General features: G+C 35.7%; 1 protein-coding gene across 34 annotated transcripts in view; it reads right to left on the bottom strand.

Moving 5' to 3' along the window:
- LOC126470085 (twitchin) overlaps positions 1-25,071 on the bottom strand; it is a 515,873-nt gene that overhangs the window by 297,709 nt on the left and 193,093 nt on the right. For 33 of the 34 annotated variants that reach the window (XM_050097601.1, XM_050097605.1, XM_050097618.1 and 30 more), the window contains 6 exons: positions 22,123-22,203; positions 16,942-16,998; positions 13,541-13,609; positions 11,625-11,675; positions 11,027-11,143; positions 321-530 (listed from right to left, as the gene is read on the bottom strand). In XM_050097601.1, coding sequence (XP_049953558.1) covers positions 321-530; positions 11,027-11,143; positions 11,625-11,675; positions 13,541-13,609; positions 16,942-16,998; positions 22,123-22,203 — 585 coding nt within the window. The remainder of the gene's footprint in view (positions 1-320; positions 531-11,026; positions 11,144-11,624; positions 11,676-13,540; positions 13,610-16,941; positions 16,999-22,122; positions 22,204-25,071) is intronic. The other variant, XM_050097612.1, reaches the window with a different exon arrangement.

Here is a 25,071-nt window from a genome sequence, read left to right as displayed (position 1 = left end):
TTCCTAGTAACTCCTCTTTTCAAGCATCCGAGTTCCTTTGTAGAGCTAATTTCACTCTATATTTAGTAGAACTTGCATTAATTTGTTAGATGTGCATTAACTGTATGTTCCTGCAACTCCAGCATGCACTCAAAACCAATCCTACTTGTGAGGACATCACAGTACAATTTTTATGTTCTCTACAGCTACTACAGCTTCTGAAATAGTGTACCTAGCAATGATCTGTAAAGGTACAACAAAGAGCATTGGCAAATTTTACCCTGCACACTACCAAAAACGTTGCTACACACAATTCCAGAGAGACACATAAGGACACTTACCTCATCACTGATAATGAGACTTGGCCTTCGTTGTTGGTCTTCTGGTGGAATAAGAGAGCCTCGGCGGCTTGGGGGCCCAGATCCTGGTGCAAGGGAGCCTTTCCTGCTATCTGTTCGTGTTGGTGTTTTCTCTCGGATCACTTCAATCTTGGGACCCTCAGGAGCTTTAATCTCAGGAACTTTCATTCCTGGTTTAGACTTGTCCACAGGCTGATAATGAGATAAATATTTTATGTCAAACACAGGCTGTCCTAATTGAAAGTAATTACTCCATATCCATCACTTCCCTATCAATATCACACTGCCCACCAGTAACAGAAGGGAGTTCTTGAAACTATGTGGCACTGTATCACAACACTCATGAATTGATGATTTCTTTAATTTTACTCACCATTTTGTTTTAAATTCCAATCAACTGCACATCTCAAGTATAGCACACTGTCCCTATTACCACTTCAAACTTTCCGAGAGATAGCAAGCACACTCAACCACTTCCAACCATGTCTAATCGTGTTGTGAGCCAGCCAGCTCCTAGACAGAGCTGAGCAGGCAGATCTCATCAGCCTGACAGTCTGGGAGATTATTTATAAGTTTCCCTCTACACAATTCCCTTCTCATGGGAGATTGCAACGGAGTCATGGTGGGAACAGGCTCTTTCAATGGATGCCAACTGGCTCTGCTTTCAAGGCAGAAGAATTAAATAGCTGAGGGAACAGTGAGAGTAAAGAAGTATGAAGTGTTTCAAAACTAAGATGGTATAAATAGAATGGGCATGAGCTGAACATCAGATATGAGTCTAAACACCTGCTTCTGAATAAATCATGCAGTCAACAGTCAGCTATAATTTAAAATGATATTTTACACAACTACCTTTTCTTTAAAGCAGAACTAAGTATAACCACACAGAGGCACATGACTAAAGAATTTGACAAGAAGAAGTGTGACTACATTTATATGTTTAAATATATAATGAGCTAAAAGTAACATAGATCATATGAAATGTGAGACACGTAAGTTATGCATTGCAAATCCTCCTTTACTGTTGCTGGTATTCACTGCCTGTCAAATAATAAATACTGTACTGTGAGTGAAGTATGGTGTATTTTTTGTAACAATAAAATATCAAAATATTTTACTATGTTTAATTTGATAGAAATGATTTTAAGAAGGCACTGTCTTGCTTGAAGCAGGTAGTGCACTTAAGTAGGTCTAAGCATGTGCTCTGTGAGGGAATGCTGTGATGTAACAGCCCTCACACAGCATGAAGCTATATTTAGCTGCCCTGTACAGAGCAAACAAATAGCATGTCTAAAATAAAGACCATGTGAGAAACAGGTTGCACATTTTCAAACTGGCATTTTGTTCTCCCTCATCAGATATATTCCAGGCTGTTGGATGTTACATTACTTATCCCAATTAATAGATAAAGGAATCTTTGAATCTAGCTTTTCTATCAGTACATATACTGTAACAGAATAAACTGAATCTTTCATTTAAGGACACTCAATTCATTCAACACAAAATGATATAGACATTTGCAACATGTAAAAAAGAGAAATGTATGAATATCAGTAAGTGTGACTAGCAATTATTCTACTACAATAAAAGCACCTAAGGCCATTCAAGGCAGAGCTGTCATGCTAATGCCAATAAGTAAGAAAAAGTGGCCTTATGAAATCAGTTTTAAGGTGTTTCTGTTGCTGTCAGCCAACTGTCTTCATGATTATAACACTAATATTTTACATCTAAGCTTTCCTAACATTCATTTTATTCTGCAATAATTAGGCTATTGGGAAATGCATAAAAATTTTGTACAAAAAAAGTAAAGGGCATTATCAAAATTTACATGGAAATTTATCCACTGGGTACATAGCATCTGCACAACATATGACATCTGGACATACAGCAAAACTACTATTCAAACAGTTACTTTTATTGTATCATCCATTAGAGCACAACTGGTTTCAGAAGTGTTCTGTTACAAAATGCATATCACTAGGTACTGCATGTTCTGAAATCAATCATGCTCTTACTGATGGGGAAGAAAGGTAGTTGTTCAGCATTTTATTCAGCAATCAGCATGCTACTGAAAAATGCCTAATCATTTTGTGTGAATAGAAATGCAAGGCATTATCCATAGGATACACAATATCTGTTTAAAATAAGGTATTTGGACACATAGCAAAACTATTTTTCAAATTGTTACCTTTATATCATCCAATAGAGCATAACTGGTTTCAGAATAACTGTTGTGTTACAAAACACACATCATTAAGTACTGCATGTTCTGAAACAAGTCACACACTTACTGATAAAAAGAAAAGGTAGCTGTTCAGAAAATAGTTTCTCCAAATGTTTATTCAAATGCAGACCCACACAACTACATTATCACAGTGAATAAATTAAAGCCAACATAAGATACTTTTTTGTGACTGACCGCAAATAGTACACAGTCTCCTTTCAAACAGACTCTCAATAAAACCAAGTACAAACTCAAAAATAAATAGAAAATGAAAAATAAAGATATAATGCTACAATAATATAACATCTGTGTCTACAACAATATACTCAAAGCTTCAGACTAAATCTACAAACAAAATTAACTCCAGGCAAAGATTCTAATCATCATAGTTAAAGAAATGAAAAACTAAATAGGCCAGCAGTCTACTTAACTACATAAGATTGCATTTAATATTCCTGTTCTGTGTATCTGTTGGGGGTGACTATTTCATGAATTAGAATAATTAAAAAACTGATTACATAGTCTTACTCTTAGTATACTCATTATATCATAAGTCTGTCAATTTTGTGAAACACAATAAGGTATCCTAGTGACAGTGGTGCAATATTACCAACTTTCTATTTTCAGAGAAACTTGCTGTTTGTTCAATAATTCACATGCACTGACCTGGATTATTTGCAAATGCAACTATTTGTAACTTTATGCTTTTGTTGGATAAATTTTCAAATCAAATAACAATATAAAAAATGTTGGTGTGGACAGGAATCTACAAAATATGGGATAAGATTAACCACTTCAAATTCACAGATACATTCTCAGATCAGCCTTCCACTACACAATACACAAAGCCGTATGGATGTTGCTTGCAAGAAAATGAGAACATTTTTGTGGAAAACTTAATGTACATATTCCTTTTTTATATTGTTTTTGCATTATTGCCTGTTCTGTCCAAGTTTCCATTTGTAATAATGTAATTAGACACAGACACAAATTCAAATCATGGAAGGGAGCACATTCAAGAGTGCTGGGTTGCAACTCCCTGTTGAGCTACTCACATTTAGGTTTTTCATGGTTTCTCTAAGCTGCTTATTTCAAAAGCTGGGATGGGGCCTTTGAAAAGGACAAGGTTGATATCTTGGCCATTCTGAACTAGAACTCCATCTCTAATGATCTCATTATTGACAGACTGTTATACTCTAAACTCTCCTACTCTTTCAATTACACAACAAAAAAGCAGGAAGCAGAAAAGAACTTGTGGAAAGTACCACCTTGGTCCTCATCTAAATTAATTAATGGTAACCAAGGGAAAACTGATTTTAGAATGTCTGAATGAGGATTTTTATCATTTTGTATTGGTGCTGCACCTGTTGGTATAATTGCAAATTTCTTCTGATATTCATTATTAAATTGGATGGTGACCATATTTTAAATACCTGTAGTTATTTATTGTGAAGTTTCCATCAATATGTGCTCTGCACAATGCTTTTCAATAACCCAAATATAGTAAATGTACTGGAAATGTTTTCAAGAAACTACACAAACGTAAGCCTGGATATTGCTGTTACTGATGGACTGGAAGTACATTTTGTGTGTATACATACTGTTTTCACTTTCTCTAGCCAGACAGAAATAGTTTAAGGTATCCAATCTCAATTCAATAGACTTGAATAGCATTACTTTTTCCTGTGTAACCACTTAGTGGACAATATGTTCAACAACACTCCAAATCAAACAATTAATCAACTACGTATGCCTTTTACTCATTGAAAAAATGAATGCAGATTACTAAGTACACCAATTCAAATGTGGTACAAAAGACAAACTGCAATGAAAATATGTGAAGACTGATAAGCTACTAATAATTATAAAGTTGTTTCTTAAGTTTAAACTAAATGTAGGTGACAAAGAGGAGCCAAGTTCAAAAAGAAATAAATAAATCAAATAAAATAAAAAAGGAACACTTGTCTGGTTTCTTTTACTGTTTTCCTTGTTTGTTCGAATTTTCTTCTTTATGTTTTAAGTTCCATAGTGAATCTCCTACCTGAACGGAGGACTGATTGCTACAATGGTGTACTAATGTTTATTTCACTGTTGTAATCTCATCTGATGCTTATTTCTTCGCTTTCCTTTTATCTTTTTGTTCCTTCTTCACCCAGCTAAATGCAGGAATCCATCTTTGTCTAGATATTTTCACCCATCACCAGGAAGTTTGTCTGGCTTAAATGTTAAGGCTTTCTCTAATAAATTGCTGAATTTTTCTTCAAGTTTTTATGAAGTGAAGTGGGCTGTGAAACATCAGTTTGTGTGAAAACTGTAACACACGATAATTATGGCTTGAATAAATACAGACTTGGAGGAGGTGTGTAACAGTGCACAAGGAATAATATACTAAGACTGGAGAGAGATGGCAAATACAAGCCAGTAATTTCCTCTTCTGAGTGACCTAAAATCATAGTTAAGCCAAGCTCAGTCAATGAAGAGCCATCCAATAAAGTACAAAAATTCAAGCAAGTGTCATCATGACTGAAGTTAAAGGGCACTATACCAGCATGTAAGCCAGTTCGAATGATACCAAGTGATTGATTTTCAGAAATGGGTTTGTTGTATTATGATATTTCATCATATACAGAGAATTATACAACAGTGATACAAGTGTGAAACAAGTGAATTAAAGAGTATGATATGCAGTAATGAGGGAATACTAGACAATACAATATGATCTCAGCAAGGAGATGACTGCCATCTTCTCCAGATAACAATAACCGGTCATACAACTTTGTGTACAGTGGTGGCTCAACACTAGAGTACTATTACAAGTGTGGACCTGTATGTCTTGACTGTTTGGCACCTTCTGGTCTGATAGCCTTTATGTCCATATCAGCTTCCATTATCACAAATGCCTCAGACTGGAAATAGGCATCTGAACTTTGTTGTTTGCATGCTGCATGGCAAAATGTTGTGTTTTATGCAGAGTTACTCACAAAACTGTTCTATAGTGTAAAAATGAGACATTCTTCAGTGTATCATAGGTGACTGGTCAAAAGTCACCAACAGTCACTTTTATGAATTGCCACCATTAGTTCGCGAGTCTCTGAATGTATCTGTAGAATGCAGTTCATGAGGTGAGCCAAATGCTTGCAACTTCATTAACTCAGCATTTTAACTTGTGTGAAACTCTAGATCAAACACTAATGTAAATGTGTAGACTATAAAATAGTACAAAGGAATACGATGTTTAATAAAGTTTTTGCTGAATGCATTGTTTGTAGAGGTGAAAATATTGGAATTTGTAAAATAACTGCCTTCTTCTTGTGCCCTATACAGTTCCACAATTTCATCCACAGTGAAATAAAGAATGAGAGGGCTCATGTCAAATTCAGTGACCATTTGAAGTGCTTATCATGAAATGGCTAACAAATCGGGAAAAGGTTACAATAAATATCAGTCCTTCTTTCAGACCTGTTGATGCAAATGAGTTTCTAACCCACCACACAACAGTGGTATACAGGGCACTGACACACACTGCAAAAGACAGAATCAGATTAGCATAAAGTATTATCTGGACAATTGAACTGATATGCGCACAAATACCTCACTGTTCATCACACTTATGAGAGGAAACTGCAGTGTATAATAATTAGTTACTAGGGATGCAGATGCTGGTACTAATGTTGAATTTTTGAAATTGTATGATTTCATCATAGATGAGGGGAAAAACTGTACAAATGCACTGGATGGTTTCCACAAATCATCATACCTTGCACATTGCCTGTACACACTCCACCATATATTTGACTATGATTACAGGAAAGGATGCCAAAAACTTGATTGTGTGACAGGTTTTGAACACAAGACAGGCATTAGTAAAGTATTTCAAATATAGTAGTTTTATGTAGACCCTACACAGTAGCCCAAAAAAAATGTGAGACTCACTGGAATACTATGATTAAAAAACAAGCTCCTCATCACGTTATGAAGGCCCAGGGGATGTCTACCAGCTGCCATGTCATCCTCTGCCTTGCGATGTCATGCAATGCAGTATGGGGGTATGTGGTCAGAACATTGCTCCCCCAACCATTTTGCATACATTCCAGATGGTGGAGCCAAGTAGCTCCTCAAGTGGCCTCATGAGGAAAAATCCTTGTTAGTATCAGGAATCGAACTCAGGTCATCTGCACAGCAGTCATCTACACTGACCACTCCGTTACAGAGGTGGGTGAATACTATGGTAGTTATGATGAATGCAATAAAAGTTCAGTGGCATGAGAAAAAGGGGAACTGTTAGATAATAAGGGTAGATTTGATAGAATGTAATGCAGTAACTAGTTCCTGGTGCAAGTTTTAATAATTTTCCTTGAGACATAACAAAAAGAGATCACCATACTTCAAGCTGACAAGCAGCTCACATACCAACATCCTCTCTTGAGGTTTGCCTGGAAAGACGTATTCTCTCACTGTAAGAACCAAACAGTACAAGCTCATCAATAATATTGCACAATGATCTTTACTCTCACATCATTTGTGAGAGGTGTGAAGGAAATCAATCCACAAGAGAGGCATATGAAGCTTCATGTTTACTATGAACCTTTCGAAATTGAGAACACTGTTCCTGAACCTCCTCATAAAAGAATCTTGTGACCACTGGATGATGTTTGTGGAAAATGGATAGACGAGGCACTATCTTATGCTGAGCCTGATGAATTGTATACGTACACTGGGACTTAGTATAAGGGTTAGACTTTCTGGGAAGATCAAATTCTTTTACTATTCTTCAATCTTGCTTAACTATATCTGTAGTGTTAATTTTAGTAACTTTCTGAACATAATTGCAAGAGCTTCCTTCACTTAACTGAGTGGCCTGTCCAGTTCTATGTATTCCAGCCACTAGTGCCCCCATCAACATGTGTTTCAGTTTTGTCAGGAAATATTTTAAATGACAAGATACATCGGAAACAATGTGATTCAATGGATGGAATGGTGTATGTGAAATATCATCTAACAATTTAGTTATGCCATTTTCTCACAATTATACAATTTTTAATTTAATATGATAGATTAAATAACCCAAATGTTCATAAATTAGACAGAGAACCTGAGCAGGAAAAAGGCTTTCTTGCAGTTTCATTCTTAACGTTACTTTCTTTTTAAAAACATATTCTACATAGAATTATTGGCAGCTGATTCTATTGAACTTCAAATGCTCCATTTTCCTTTCCTAGACATGTAGTCCCCATTCAGCTATCATATATTAATCTGAAAGTAACTTTTTATACTGCCAAAATAATACTAGCTCTGGAGTTTATCAAAAACATAATGCATGAAGTGTAAGCACATCTTCTTCTAACCCAGCCATCCACTCCATAATTACTTAATAAATTGGTGCCACATGCACTGCAGATGGTTACACACTTGCATTTCTATTGGATGCCTATAGCATGAGAAGCACTATCATGTCATGCCCCAGTTTTCCTCTGCTTGGACACTACCGGACATACCAACATGGACTGGTGCAACAAAGACTGAGGCAGAGACATTGCCTGAAGAATTGCAAACACTATAATCAGAAGCATTTACACAGTCCTAGTGTTTTTTTGTATGAGTGCCCCAGCATGTAAGTAAGTAATTTGCTTCTTAAGGCATTTTTTTTTAATGAAAATCAAAAATCTAAGGTAATCTGATTTGTTATTTTTGTTATTGAAGTTGTCAGCAGTAATATAATAATTATTGCTACTGTTACCACTATTTTAGAATTTTAGAAAACGATTTTAGAATGTTGAAGTCAGTGACACAGTTGATTGAAAATCCAGCTTACTTGAAGAAAATGAATTGCCACAGAATTCCAGTACTTGCTCCATTATCCTTTCATAGTTTGTTTCTTTACAGAGTAAGTTATTTTTTATGTTTGAAAAAAAATGAATAGTTAAGTCAAACTGGCTCTGTGGGTGAATATAGCATCCATGTCCCTTACATACCACTTATGATATTATCAGGGACACAGAAATTTGATCCTCATATTTTTTACAGTTTGCTTTATAAGCTAAAACACATCTGAGAATTTTGAAATGATTACAGAACTATAAAGTTAAATCTACTTTCTAAATGTAGTCAATTCAGAATTTACTGTGGAAACTTCAAGCCATATCCACCTTACACTACTCGCTAGCACTTCCTTCACTGTGTTTCATTTTCTCAATCTTCTACTTCAATCTGCATTAACACATCTCTTGCCCTGATATTCAGTCTTGTTCACACAGTCCCTCACTAAACCATTTCTTTTTAGCCTTTCACTTACTAAAATATGTCCCATCTTTCTTAGCATCATAACTGATAATCTTGCCAAGCCAAAAAAATTGGTCTCACACTTTTTGGTCCAAAATCAAAGATCTAGCACAACTTACATGCCACTTGTCCCTTCTTACCTATAGTATATGCCTTGTGGTTAAGTCATGTAATGGACAATAATTAGGTTTCATCCTTTTTTATCATGTTTTCAGAAAAGAATATATATTTCAGTGTGACCATTGTTGGTGTAAGTCTTCCCAGTTAATGGCACTCCAGTATATTGCACATCAAGGGTCTTAAATGTAACAGTCTCATACAGGTAAGTGTGGTTAGAGTCTATATATCATACTGTCACGTTTATATTGTGGTTGTCATTGTTGTTGCTGTTGTTGTTGTTGCTGATGATGATGATGACAGTGATGAAGATGATGATGATAGAAGGGAGGGAGTGAAACCCAATGCAGGAAATTAACCAACTTTTTTCAAATGGCACAAAGAGGGCTGCCACATTTAATACTCCAGTCCAATGAATGGATCATCAACAGGAGTATCAAATACCTGCACTTGATGAGACACTGTGGAAATGTTTGGAATTGAATCAGGATATTGAAGCAAAGACTAGTAATCAGGAATTTTATGAAACAACCTTGACTCTCCTTGCTGGCCAAATGCTGGTCATGTTTGTAATTTTTTTTTCCATTACCTGGATTTAAACATGATACCTTCATATCAAGCACTGCAGCAGAAGATTATGTGCGGCTCTTATGCAGATGCAAGTCTTTTGGCTTTATATCAGTTCAGTGGCTTGAGAGTCAGCACTGTTGATTATCTCATCTGTCACAATGATGCTCAGTGGAAACTGTTCAGACATTCCCATCACACAAAAATCTGAGGTGGTATCCAGGAATCATATAATGGATCACCACATTAATGGCTAACCATTACACTCCAAGGAATACATGTGTTGAACTATATAAAATTCTCAATCAGTCCAGCTCACAAGCTATGTCTGACAGGCATGAGTAAATAAAGCCTAATTATCATTAAAAATCTTGGAAGTAAGAATTTATGTTGCTAAGATAGCCTAACAGTTCATGTTTTACTGTATTTGTTACTGTACTTCTATTAATATTTTATTTATTCTGCTCCTCATTCACTTCTATGCTACAAAGCCTTTTGTACCTTTTAACTGCCATGCTCTAAGCAGATACCTGCTTTTATCACCAATTTCCATTTACCTACTATTTCTCCTTAGTTTATGCTCTGCTGCTTACCTGTAATCAAACAGACCTCTGCTAACCTAACTGCTACAAGTTGCTATCTTATGTTTTGGAATCTTTTCTCATATTTCTTTTTCCACTCTTAGTTTCTCATTTAAAAAAGGACCCCATATCCTAAATCCTTAAAATTTAGCCCTTACTTTCTACCATTTCTGTTCTCAAGTGAACAGTCTTTATGAGTACAGTAATGAGAAGATTGTTTAGCTACTGTTACTAGTGATTAATACTTATAGTTTCTAATCCATCAACAAACTGAAAAAGTGGACATAACTATTCGTCATTATACTGCTATTTCCAGGCAGTGCTTACAATTCAGCAAGTATCTCTTAGAATTTAACTGCTATCAAAGCTTTTTCTTCATTTAAAACTGTGTTTTTGTGTCAAAAATCTGATAAAAATGCCAGTACAAATATTTCACTGTATGTGTGACAATTCCATCAGATAAAATTACCTTTAAGGAAGCCAGATAACTTTCAATGGTGTACGTCAGTGCAGGAAAAGTATCATCATGAAGTTATTTTAAAATAAAAATAAATTCAAGCTATCAGAAATTCTACATAACTGCAAAACAGCACAAATAAAACTGCCAAGTACTTTTTAGCTACAAGTAATCAAATTTCTACAGGCAGGCTGTTGTGATGGTGGATTTGAGGTGAATCCTGAGACTGCTGCACATTCTAAAGGAGGTAAGCCATTAACAAGAGGAAGATACCTTTTAAAATGTAAATATTTATGCTATTGTGCTCTCAAATCCACCTATTCACTGGGATCTCAATAAGCGTTACAGCAATTACACCCAAGTTAAAAATTCTACTGAATCGCCGCCGAAATACTGCAGTAATGCCACAACAGTCAGTGGCCTACACTGTGGCCAACAAAATGAGCTGGCATCAAAGGCTCACCTTCGGAGCTATGTCATTAAATGATTCCTCTTCCTTGCTTAAACCATCATCCACCTCTTCTTCAGACTCTTCCTCAGAACTACTAGGAATATATGCCATTGGGTCGTATCTACGAATCTACATGTAATTATAGGGGTGAATAATTTACATGTGACATGAACAACAACAAGAAATTTTTGAACATCACACTTGCTTCACCAAACATGAACTACTACAGTCACACGAAACTGATGACTTATAAGAATACATAAAGTTTTAATTTTTTAAGTTATTGGTATCATTGACAAACTACCCAATTACAAGAGCGACTTTCAGGATCTAACATAAATACAGTTCATACTTTCTCTAGAGGCTCTTCATTGTATTGGGGTAACAGTCCCTATTTACAAGTGCTGAACCTGTAAATCTGTTTATCCAGAAGAGCTTTATCACTAAACTGATTTGGGTAATTTTACTCGTAACAAATTAGCAACAGAATCTTTCTAGTTAATAATGTATATGAAAGGAAATCAACATTAAAACAGATGTAATCATCCATCTAAAAGTTAAAGTTACCAAAAATAATGAATTTCAGTGAAACAAAGAGCTACTAACTCACCTTTGGTGGTTCAGCTGGTTTATCAACAGACAATTTTCTTTCTTCTTTTTTCTGGTGAAGAAAGAGTATGTTATAATCATTAAGTAAAAAGACTATACATTAAACAGTTTAAAATCAAGAAACTCTTAATGTCATATTGTACACATAACAAGAATATGCTAATTAGTACCAATCTGATACATAGCTACATGGGCTCTGGTTGTCATATCACATGTAGCTTAGTCACGCAAATTTCTCATAAGCTTAATTTACAGTATGAAATGGTTATTCTGTTCTGGCATTTTAAAGTGGAACATAATGACTTAATCATTGATTCCAAAAAATATTTAAAAAAATGCAAAAACATTCACAATTCTCCAAGAATGTTGTAATACCACAATTCTGTTTTGGAACTGAATGTGGAATTAAATAAGAAGAGTCACATAAAATTGAATTTTTATCATAATGTCTTCTACTATGAGCCACATAACTACTGTCAACATCAGCTTCTTAATACGATACAATTTCATAAAAACTATAAATTACTTAAAATTCTGATTCTTATATGCAAACTATAGGTAGTTAGCTAAAGATGAACTAGTACTTAAACTTGAAATTATATAAAGCTTTTCTTACATAAAATATATTGTGATACTTTAAAAAATTAGAATCAATAATTCTATGAAAGTGTGGCAAACATCCAAATTACTTTTTAAGTACATTGTTTACTCGACCTATGTACTAGAAGATTTCTTGTTGTCTTCCATGACCTGAATCAACTATGGTCAGTAATAAAAAATGAAATAAATTTTTATATAAATTCCTGAGAAGGGCTTGAATATGACTACATTATGCTGACATATAGAATTAATAAGAACTGAAGTCATCAAGATGAAAAATTTAAATATTGAGATTTGTGATTTCTTCTTTGCAGAATTTGTAACATTCCGATGGGTCAACCGCCATTATCCTCACAGACAAGTGTCATGTTCTATTTTGGAGGAAAATAGGCTACTACTAGCCAAGTATGCTACGATGATTTGATTCACTTAGAATAATCAATCACAATATCAATCTTGAAAAAAAGAAAATTGCTGGAAGTCATTCGTAAATAGTGCAATTTGTACAGAGTACATTTACTATACTGTATCCCATCATCACATCTAAAACAGAAATGGAGACATAGTCCACCACATACTCAACAGAGTGAAAAATTCATAAAACTGTCATATAGTATAGTAGTAGCTCTTTCAATACCAATTTTTCAAAGAGTTTCATACACATTTTGTCACAAGAAACCTGAAAGACTATGAGATGGCACTGCCTAGGAACAGAATGCAGGGTTGTGATTAAATACTCAATCAACAGGCCATGTACATTAGATTTGCTAAAATGTTACACTTACTATCTGTACACTGATCTTAATCATTTTCAGAAGGAGGCCGTGAGAAGAAAAGGGATAAGCTCCATCTCACTGATGGACTGCAGCCAAGTGTGATTGTGTGCCTTGTCTTTTGTTGTTTGTTAGTTACCACTTATCAAGACTAAGAACTATTAAATGCTTAAAATGAATAAAAATTACTTCTTTCAGGATTGTTATTGACACGTGTATTGGGGAAAGAACTTTTCTATCATATACAAGATTAGGTAATGGCTACATAGCTGGTTATTTACACCAGTGTTCCTAGACCATTAGGTTAGCAAGAGCTGAAGTAAACATAATATTTTAACAAAGTCTTATTTGTTGATTCAGAGTCCAGGGAGTCAATAAACAAAGAAAGAGACTGATAATGAATGATACTGCAGTCATGCAGTCATTTACTGGAACAGCTATGTGTAGAAAAGCATCATTCAATAAAACCTGAGTTCACACTGGATCTCTTACACTGTAAAGTAAAACTGCAGTTTTGTATATTAGAGAATGAATTATAATTTACCTTTTCTTCAGTCACTTTCTTCTCAATCGTCGATGATCTTCTGGACTGAACTTTAACTTCCTCTTCTACCTGTTATGACAACAAGGAATCATGAAAATAAATGAATTTTTGGGCACATAATGCATGAAGTATAATCTATCATTATGCACTTACAGTTTCAACAAATGGAGTTGGATGTCTCCTTAAATGATGCAGCAATTGTAGAAAAATCACTGAGAATTATATCAACAATTGACATTTGAAGAATGGGTCAATCAAAAATTAATTAACCATTTTCAAATCAAACAAAATGCAAAAAAATGGAAACACACATATGTTTAAAAATATTGTGTATTAAAAAGTGAAAAGAATAACTGTATATTTGTTATGTGTGTACTTGTAATACAGAATAAATAAAACTGGACACTACAGTAACAGAACTGTCACAGACAGGATTGGCATAATAAATTGTAATGATGAACACAAAGAACTGAGAAGCTTGAAATAATATTTGAAGCACAGCTTACTGTTTGGCTGAAGACAGACCTTTCATACAATCTCATGTTACAGAATACACTAAGCAACCCTTGTTTCTTTTAACAACCATTCAACTAATTAACTGCTTTCCATCATCTTCCCCTTAGTTGCTCAATGTTTTGCATATAGTTTTTGTAAACTGCTTTACCTATTTTGATATTTACCTTTCTTGGCATATTCTACACTTTGTTGCTCCTTCTGACTGAAGATTAATAAGCAGAGAACACTCACATTTAAATGCATCCACTCAGTGAAATACTCAAAACTGAGTTTAATTAGTCTGTATCATATTAGTTTGAGATCTTAAAACTGTGTGCTGACATCAGCTCATATTCCTTCATTGTTTGTACCTATTCCATGCTAATACATCTTTGTTTCCCTTCTGAACAATTCTAACATCTACTGTGTACTCAACAATAACCCTCATGTTGGCATCGAATTAAAATTGGAAAATCCTCTCTTCCTAGTTGCAGTAAGTTAAAATTAGAGTGATAGGAGGTTAAAATTATAGTGATATGGGTTGTCAAACTGTCCTCTCCTTCTCTTCATTCTAGATATTTTCTTCTCCTTTTCCTGCATTTTCACATGACTTCCTGCTGTCAGGTGTCTCAGAATTATAACATCTAGTTCCTCCTTCACTTTATCTCAACAGACTACAGTTAATAATGTTGTATTTTGATCTCTCATAGATTATTTTCCATTGTAAAATTTTTCTTTTAAAACAATGTTTTATATATTCTTTCATCTATCCTGATACATTCAAAATTAGAATTCTCCGAATTGTCCCCATCTTATAGCTAGTGCCAGCACACTTTATTAAATTCAGAACCAAACCACTTCTTGGAAGTGAATAAGTGCCCACTAAATACATAGTTACATTCACCATCAATGAAAGCTCAGTTTTACTACTACGTTAACTGCAATGGTTGTGCACCAGTACCACCAGAAAATTAGATACACTACTACAGAATTTAAACTCACAACATTAGAAAATTCAATATTTTATGTTCTGCCTCAAGAAGACACTTATTTAGCATTCACAGAAAAAGCACAGTAACTTATACAGTAATTGCTGTTGGGTGCTTGCATCCACAGAGCCACAAACATGCAGCTTTTCATTCAGAGGTGCATCACCTCATATTTGTTCCATTGTCTGATTCACCCTTTGAAATAATGAAACTACAGACCATCAAACATATTGCTCCCAGTAATGACTGTAGCTCTGCCCTGATTGATAATGTATTATGAAAAAATAAAATGATACCACTTCTGTACATTGGCTAACAGAGATTGCTCAGTAGTTACAAAGACTGGTGCAAAATCCCATATACTGAGACATTTCAGACAGCCTTGCAAAAAAGTTAAAAGTCTCACAACTACAGACCTGCAATTTATAATACCAACAGAATATCCAAATCTTTATTCAATAGTAAAGACAAACTGCAACCAATGACAGAGAGCAGTGTATATAAAATCACTTGCAAGCAGTGTGAAAAAGTATACATTGGTCAGGTAAAGTCGTGGCAATTAGGCTATGTGAACATGAGAGAAGCTGCAGACTAAGGAAGAAAGATTCAACCTTTATTGATTATCTTTGAGCAGAAAACCTTTAATGTGATGCAGAATGTGAAGTCTTACATTATATTAAGAAAACCACAAAGATGACCCAACTGGAAATGAACAAACACATGACACTGAATGCAAGGCTAGTACTAAATGATTAGACTCAATTTCCATATTCCCCTTTATTAAACTAAGTTTCATTACAAATACTAGATTGACACTATAACTTCATCTTACTTCTCATCAGCTGTTAAATTTATCTCTGCATAAAACTTTGTTTATGGCCCCCCCCCTCCCCCTCCCCTCTGGTTTTATAGTTAATGTAATTATTTCCATGTGAAAAAATGTTTTCCTAAACAAATGCTGTCATTTTTGTACATTCTGTACAAATGATATACTTTCTCTATAATATGGTCATGCACCTATTTCCCATGACAACAGTACTAATTTGCAAAACCATTAAAATCATTTTGCCTGTGAACAAAATTGCTTTTTGGTACAGAATCTTTCAGTTTACTGGTTCAAAGTTAGTGCAATACTCTCTATCAGGAAAATCTTTTGATATGAAAGAGCAATGCTTGTAAACAAAACATATAAGAAACTGTACAGTAAGAGTTAGTATGCACAGCGAGCAATCAACAGAAGTTTATGATTTTTCCTTCTTAGGGGACGACAATGATGTAGAATTTTTTGAAAGGAATTTCCACCACTTGACCGTAAATTACTGTTAATTTATTTCACACAATCACTATTTCAGTTTTATATTATTATTATTATTATTATTATTATTATTAGTATTTACATATTTTTTGATGCTGGTATGTCATTTAGGCATGTTGGACAGTTTCTGATATTTCAACGTGCACTTTAGAATGGCTATAAAGCTGAAATCATGATTTTTGTGAAATAAATGAATACTAATTTACAGTCAAATGGCAGAAATTTCTTCCAATAAAAAAAAAATTGCATGGAATTGTGAAGTCTGAGAAATTTATCTACATATAACTACAGTAAACACGTTCATGATATTCTGCAGAAATTTCTATTTCTATTTACTCATTACTGAGTTTTTGACTTGTTTGGTCATCAGCAGCTGACAATTTTCATTATGTGCTGCCAAGTACACTTACTGTTATTCACAAATAACTGTGTAAAAAAGAGTGTTCCATTCAGAAAGCTTTTAAAATCACAAAGAGATAGAATGGGTGGCAACTTTTTTTTTAACAATATTTATAACGCTATCCGAATAATCCATAAAATCATAAAATGGGAATTGAAATTTTCGATAGTATTATTTGACAAATACTGCAAACAGTCCTTACCTTCCCATCTGCAGTCTGGACAATGGATTGTCTTCTCACATCCTTTGTTTCCTCAATCTGTAGAGAGAACCATTATCATTAGAATAAATGTATAGTAACAGAATACCTATCTTATGTGTTATACGAAAAACCTTGTAAACAAACTTGGAGAGGAGAAACCCACTCTACATTTATCATGTTGAAATCTATACTATGTGAGAAGTACTGAGCACATTTTCTCAGAAAACCGGTTAAACAGTATATTAATATATTATTTGAGTCTTACAAAGCTCTCAAAAAATTTACAAGGCTGTCATCTAATGTAGTATGTTGTTTCACTTACCATAAAGTTTATATATTATTCCTTAAGAAAAGGAGGAGGTTGAGAGTTAACTTATCATAAAATAATGTTATTCCCAAAAAATTGCTGGGGGGTTCTTGAAGAAGATATTATAGACAAATTTATAAATGGTACCAAAACTTCAAGAAAGTTACTAACACAGAAGGCGAGAGCACTAAATGACAAATATTTTATTTTATTTTATTTTATTTTATTTATTTCATTTTCCAGTATTTTGCATGCTATTGATGTTAATAGTTCATAAAAATTAAATAATATACAATGGTACAAATAAATATAAAGAAAACAGTTAAATCATGTTGATTTGCATACAAACACACAATGAGTATAAGTTAAAATTTTAGATATCCCTTCACACAATCCAAAAATTCCTCTATGATATACACTCCTGGAAATTGAAATAAGAACACCGTGAATTCATTGTCCCAGGAAGGGGAAACTTTATTGACACATTCCTGGGGTCAGATACATCACATGATCACACTGACAGAACCACAGGCACATAGACACAGGCAACAGAGCATGCACAATGTCGGCACTAGTACAGTGTATATCCACCTTTCGCAGCAATGCAGGCTGCTATTCTCCCATGGAGACGATCATAGAGATGCTGGATGTAGTCCTGTGGAACGGCTTGCCATGCCATTTCCACCTGGCGCCTCAGTTGGACCAGCGTTCGTGCTGGACGTGCAGACCGCGTGAGACAACGCTTCATCCAGTCCCAAACATGCTCAATGGGGGACAGATCCGGAGATCTTGCTGGCCAGGGTAGTTGACTTACACCTTCTAGAGCACGTTGGGTGGCGCGGATACATGCGGACGTGCACTGTCCTGTTGGAACAGCAAGTTCCCTTGCCGGTCTAGGAATGGTAGAACGATGGGTTCGATGACGGTTTGGATGTACCGTGCACTATTCAGTGTCCCCTCGACGATCATCAGTGGTGTACGGCCAGTGTAGGAGATCGCTCCCCACACCATGATGCCGGGTGTTGGCCCTGTGTGCCTCGGTCGTATGCACTCCTGATTGTGGCACTCACCTGCACGGTGCCAAACACACATACGACCATCATTGGCACCAAGGCAGAAGCGACTCTCATCGCTGAAGACGACACGTCTCCATTCGTCCCTCCATTCACGCGTGTCGCGACACCACTGGAGGCGGGCTGCACGATGTTGGGGCGTGAGCGGAAGACGGCCTAACGGTGTGCGGGACCGTAGCCCAGCTTCATGGAGACGGTTGCGAATGGTCCTCGCCGATACCCCAGGAGCAACGGTGTCCCTAATTTGCTGGGAAGTGGCGGTGCGGTCCCTTATGGCACTGCGTAGGATCCTACAGTCTTGGCGTGCATCCGTGCGTCGCTGCGGTCCGGTCCCTGGTCGACGGGCACGTGCACCTTCCGCCGACCACTGGCGACAACATCGATGTACTGTGGAGACCTCACGCCCCACGTGTTGAGCAATTCGGCGGTACGTCCACCCGGCCTCCCGCATGCCCACTATATGCCCTCGCTCAAAGTCCGTCAACTGCACATACGGTTCACGTCCACGCTGTCGCGGCATGCTACCAGTGTTAAAGACTGCGATGGAGCTCCGTATGCCACGGCAAACTGGCTGACACTGACGGCGGCTGTGCACAAATGCTGCGCAGCTAGCGCCATTCGACGGCCAACACCGCGGTTCCTAGTGTGTCCGATGTGCCGTGCGTGTGATCATTGCTTGTACAGCCCTCTCGCAGTGTCCGGAGCAAGTATGGTGGGTCTGACACACCGGTGTCAATGTGTTCTTTTTTCCATTTCCAGGAGTGTAGAAAGATTTTTTTAAAGCCAGTTTTTCAGAACATTTCTACAAGTTTTTAATGAGGAAATGTGTGCTTCTGGTGGCAGTGCACTGGGCTGCTTTACTCCAAGGTATGTATAGTTACTGTGAGCCTTGCTTAGTCTTGTTAATGATTAGGCAGTCTTTTCTTTGTGACATGTATTGTGACAATGAAATGATTGTCTTAATCTGTATCTCTCTTAGTTTTTTTTATGTAGACTAGGCAACTAAATATAAGTAATGATGGGACTGTCATGACACAAAGTTTCTTGAGAGGTGGCATACAAGATACACTGTTTTTGAATGGCTTGTCTCCTTTTTAATCTAGAGGGATAACTACTGTTATGTTGAAGCAGGCCACAAGAGAACAACTCATAAAAATCCAATTTATTAGTACACAGAGTGATTGTCATCTAATGTCTGCTATCTTTTTAATAATAAAATTTGACAGACCATACAAATCTTCTGATTTTGAATTGCTGCATTTTGCTATAACTACTGCAACATCAGTGACAGTAATTTGTATCCACTAGAATGAGGATGTTGCAGGTTTGTTTTGTAATGTGAAAAACTTTGTTTCTTTTTTTCTAAATATATCTGATTTATAGCTGTCATTTTGTTGAGTCTGGTGTCCTTTGTTACCAGAATTAATACAGAAGTTGTTCATTTCATCGGGTGTGATATTGATAGTGTCACAAGTGGCTCTATTAGTATTGGCCAATTCTGCTTTGATGATTATCCAAGTAGCCTTGCATTTGTTAGCTGAAGGTGTTCACTGATCTTTGATTTGTCATAGAGACTGAAGACCTGTACTCTTAATTTTTTGAGGGCAGGTGTGAATCATCACTGTAAACTTCTATGATTACCTTTGCTTAGTTTCACCTTGTGTCTTTTTAAAATTTCAGGACAGCACTTATTACACATATTAGAAACAAGATTGGCAAAGCTGTCAAAAGCTTCATCAGCATTTGTAAATTGAGACAGGAAGCTGGACCATTCAATCATACAATGCTCTGATCTGAAAGCATTGATATGAGAATCATTAACAATTCTAATGGACTTGAGTTGTTCACATTGTTCTGTGGAAATTTTTGTCAGCAATTTTAACCATATCCCTTCATAATCTGATAGGTACATGGTATTAAAAAGCTGTATTTCATAAATATTTATTTCTACATTTGTTATAACATTGTCCAGACATGATAGTCATCTTGTTGATTTGTTATTTGCACAAAACATATTGTGTATACTGGGGACATTAAGCTTTGCTGTTGTAACCCAAATGTCAATATTAATATTCCCAACAATTAAAATATCATGTTGACAATATTTTTGCAAGTGGGAGATTGTTCTATCCAGTAACTCTGTGAAGACATCACTATTGCTGACAGGGGTATGGTGTACAGACACTACAATTAGTTTGGGACCTAGAAATTACTGAAGTTAACATCAGTGCATTTTACCAAAACATCGTTGCTGACATATATCAAAGTACTTCCATAGTTACTATGACTTCTACAAAAACATGATACTAAACAAGAGGCTCATGGCTCATACAAATACAGTTGATTCTCATTTAGCCAATATTATTTCATTCCTCATGTTAAGTTAATATATCAAATAGATAATGAAAACATTGTATATTACATTTTGGTAGTTTTTCACTTAGTATTTCTAATTCTACTTCTAATTTTTCTAACCTTTTTTCATATGTCACATCTGAGAAACCCACAGTTTTGAAAAATGAACTCCACACACTCATTTAAACTTATACATGAACACCTAACCTGGACTTCAGGACACATGTTCTGATAAAGAGTGTACTTCTTTGCTTTAAATCTTTTTTTTAATTTTATCATTGGGTTTTATCACTACATAGAGAGATGAAGGGGTTTGGTGATATCATTTACATACACAAAAATTTATTATGCATAATTCTAGAAAAAAATATTTGTTGGTACTTTCCTGATGTAGAATTGTGTTAGTGCAAATCAAAACAAACAATTAAGTCATTATTCATCATAACATTTCTTCTATAGGTAATGCACAATGATAATACAAACTTCAGACAGTCAGTTCACTAGCAAATCTCCATGTTTTGTGAGGCTTGCAGAAAATTTCTATAGAAGTGTGTACATACTGTCACATCAAATGTAAAAGGTCCCTTTTTCCTGTCATCCCATTGACACAGAGTAAGGTGGTGCAGTTTTTAAGGCACTGGACTTATATTTAGGAGCAGTAGGGTTAAAATTCCAATCTAATCAAGCATGTTTTTAATCCATGATTTACCTACATCATCAATATGAATGTTAGTACATTTTCTCTGAAAGTAATATGGCCAGTTCACCTCCATCCTCACTGTCACTGTTTGTGGCCTACTTCCAATGACATCAGGTATGATGGGACATTCAACCTTAATATCCTTTTGAAGACACCAATCCAACATAAATAATAATTATAACCACGAACTTACATTCACCCTGCAAGCTTCATCCAACATTTACTCCACAGTATTCATTGTCTCACAATTATTCCTCACTATATCAAAGTCATCACTATAAACTCCTAGCAAAATAGTAACAACTTCAAGTCAGCCTTTTGTTCTTTTGCAGAGAAACTACACTGATGTTTATTTTATTTGATTATGACAAACCATGGAAAACTTCATTTTCGATGTCCAGGTGAAGAATTGACCATGATGTTCCCCAATGTGAGTTCAGTGTTTCAACAACTGTCACCATACCCAGTTTTCCAAGCAGGATAATTTCAACAGACTCTCCATGGTATATTTTACATTTGTTTTATGAAATACGTTATTCTGTTATTGTAAGAACAAGAACTGTATCTGCTTGATACAAATATCACCACACTCATTTGTCCAAGCAGGATAATTTCAACAGACTCTCCATTATACATTTGCTTTATGAAATACATTATTCTGTTATGGTAAGAACAAGAACTGCATTTGCTCAATACAGGTAAATACTACATTTATGTGGTTAAAAGATATTATTTCTTGAACATACCTTGACAGATTCCACTTTCTTTGATTCAGTTATTTTAATGGCTTTATCCTCTTCCAGTTTTGGTTCTTCTTGTTGAATTATCTAGCACGAAAAAACAGTCTTTTCAATATCATTTCATCACAGATTACTTAGAAGAAAACTTCTGAGAGTATGTGATTATATGTTTAGTTAAAACTTTACTGAGGAAACTCTAAGCTTAAAACTGGTATGTTGGTTGTATAAATGGATTTGAGAAATTAACTGACAGTTCCTGCAAAGTAACTCACATTTTTTCATCAGTCACATATCAGTACTATTCAATAAATGTCATTTTCAAATTTTTCAGTGCACATCAATGCAAAATTCATATTCTTAGGTCTAACTTACGAATAAATACCAAAACGTCATGTTACAGTATATACAGTACTATTAACAACAAGAAAAGGAATTAAATAATTTTTTATCTTACTGCTTCCATAGTCCTGAAAGAATTAGAACGTCAAACACTAGATGTCTTATTACAAATAATAAAAACTTTTTATTCTCTTATTATTTTATACCAAAAACTTTTTATTCTCTTATTATTTTATACCCAATCACCTGTGTTGTTCCTTCTGCTGGCCAACAGAAGAAGTTGTAAGTTTATGTCCATCCTTAGTACTGACTCTTATCCAGAAAATCTCAAATGTAATTTCAATTTCTATCTCATGTGATTTGAGTTCTTATCTACTGTGACAAATACACCAGCTCCATTTATGATTAGAGTCTACTCTCAATATACACTTCAATTTTCCCCAAAAATCCTACTGCTATCAATTTTGGATTTGACCAAGATTTATGCATTTGCTATAATTGGAGTGTCACAGCTTTTTCGGGGAGCTTCAAACTATGACACTTTACTCTGAATGTTTCAACAGTTAGTCATGGGGATTTTAATACTCTTTTCTGGGCCAGCCATTTCTTTGGATCTTACACTGACACTTCTGGGTCCACTACAGGTGTTGTTATCTTGGTAGCAGTGTCTGATTTACAGGGCACACCTGACCCATTTATGGAGACTCAACAGTTCTCAACCCTATGACACAAGACCAGAAAATCACAGCCTAACTTGTCACAAAACCTTTGAAATCTCTTGTTTAATCCTTTCACTGTGCTCAGAGCAACGGTGCTGGGGGATGTGAGAGGGGGGCGGGGGGGTTGCTTGATTAGTTTTCAGAACAAGGCTGCAAACTGTGAGCTTCACTGAAACTCTTAGTGCAAGGCTGGTCTTCTCAACCAAATCTGCCAATAGCTGGAATGATCCAAATATGAGCTTGGAGCCCAGATAGGAGGAATTGTTTGTTCCAATGGGCACCAAAATATGCTGTTTTTGCACACTGTTCCCTCAATGGCTGCCGGATTAGCTTCTTCAACATGCTGAATTAGATCCCCAGGTATACACACTGAGTGCACCTATTGTTCCTTCCCAACACCCCCACTGCCATTTCCCTGAATCCTTCCCTTTTGTTTCTGCCTCCTCTTAATACTGATCACAGTAGGTTACCCAACAGGTGAAGTGAATCTCACTGGCTCAGTTTTGGTTTCAGTGAAAGATGTTACCTCTAACTTGTTGGTTAGACAAATTGAAGTAACAGCCTGAGTTCCCCCCTAGTCTCTGTCTTCCCTATACAGGGAACTTAATGATATCACTAAATTACCATTCACAGTTAAATGAATGAGTAGTAATAGATTTTGTACTTCCTGTAGAGGAGACAAGATCCACGGGAGAGGATAGTGCTTGAGGTATCTTTCATATCTCCTATATGTGACTCTCGGGAGCTCTCCCAACACACTCATTTGCAGCAGTTTCCAATTGTTTGACAATAGTCATGGTAATTCCAAGTTGCTCATACCATGTTTGAGAAAATCTTTCACAGTGCGGCTGCAATGTCACTGGTTCAAAGTTTCACAGAACAGTAGACACATAACATTAAAATATGCCTGCTGAGTGTCTCTTAATTTCTGGACCTGTTAAGTTAAAGTGCTTTTAATTCCATTTAAGAATTGAAGCAATTACTATATAAAATGAGATTCCTATTAAGACAATGGAAAAAAACTGGGATAAAAGTTATTAATTTCCTGAAACTTTTTTGAGGTTATATTCACTAACAAATGAGAAAATAGCATTAATTTATAATAAATGTAAACTCAAAACTGGCGAATAGCGAGGACAATTATCCCGTGTAACACAATAAAAAAAGACCCATTGGGGTACCAGTATATATTAATCACCATCTCAACTTCTCAGGTGGTGATTTACATATACCTTGAAGTATCAACAGCTGTGGAAGCAAAATGTGGAACTCACATAAAATTGTTTCTTTTTGGGTTATCAGCCAAGTGAATGCATAGTCTGAAAAAAAAAAGAAAGATTCATAAGGCACTGGTGGCTGGAAAATACCAAGGGGTTGTAAAGCTACCTAACAGGAAAGCATTTTTTTTCTCTGCTCACAATAGGGCCTTTCCTCACAATGTATGAGATTTACATCTTAAGTTTATCTGTTGAGTGTAGGTGAGTATAATGTTCTATACATCGCACAGTGTTATATATGTGAAGTAAGATGAGAGACAAGAGAGGGTGAAACCTAGTCCCAGCAAATAGCCTACTCCTCTTCAACAGCACCAAAGGGACCACAGATCTCAACATCACCATCTGACAGGCAGATCAACATCTACAATGTCACATGCCCTCACTCCATGACAAAGGTACAGAGAAATCTGGAATTTAATCCAGGACCTTGGTGGAAAGTCTGCTGATTAGGACCATTATGCCACCACCTCTAATCCCCTTGTGAACCAAACACTGGTGTCAAACTCTCTTTCACCACCAGGATTCAAACTGGCTACTTCCAAGCTGAATGCAGCCTCACATGCATGCATTAGAATCTTGGCTATGGAGCACAGTATTTTCTTGAAGCAATATTTCAATGA

This window comes from Schistocerca serialis, chromosome 3 (genome assembly GCF_023864345.2).
Source record: "Schistocerca serialis cubense isolate TAMUIC-IGC-003099 chromosome 3, iqSchSeri2.2, whole genome shotgun sequence".
In the NCBI taxonomy this organism is placed as follows: domain Eukaryota; kingdom Metazoa; phylum Arthropoda; class Insecta; order Orthoptera; family Acrididae; genus Schistocerca; species Schistocerca serialis.
This window is presented reverse-complemented; position numbering and strand designations above follow the sequence as displayed.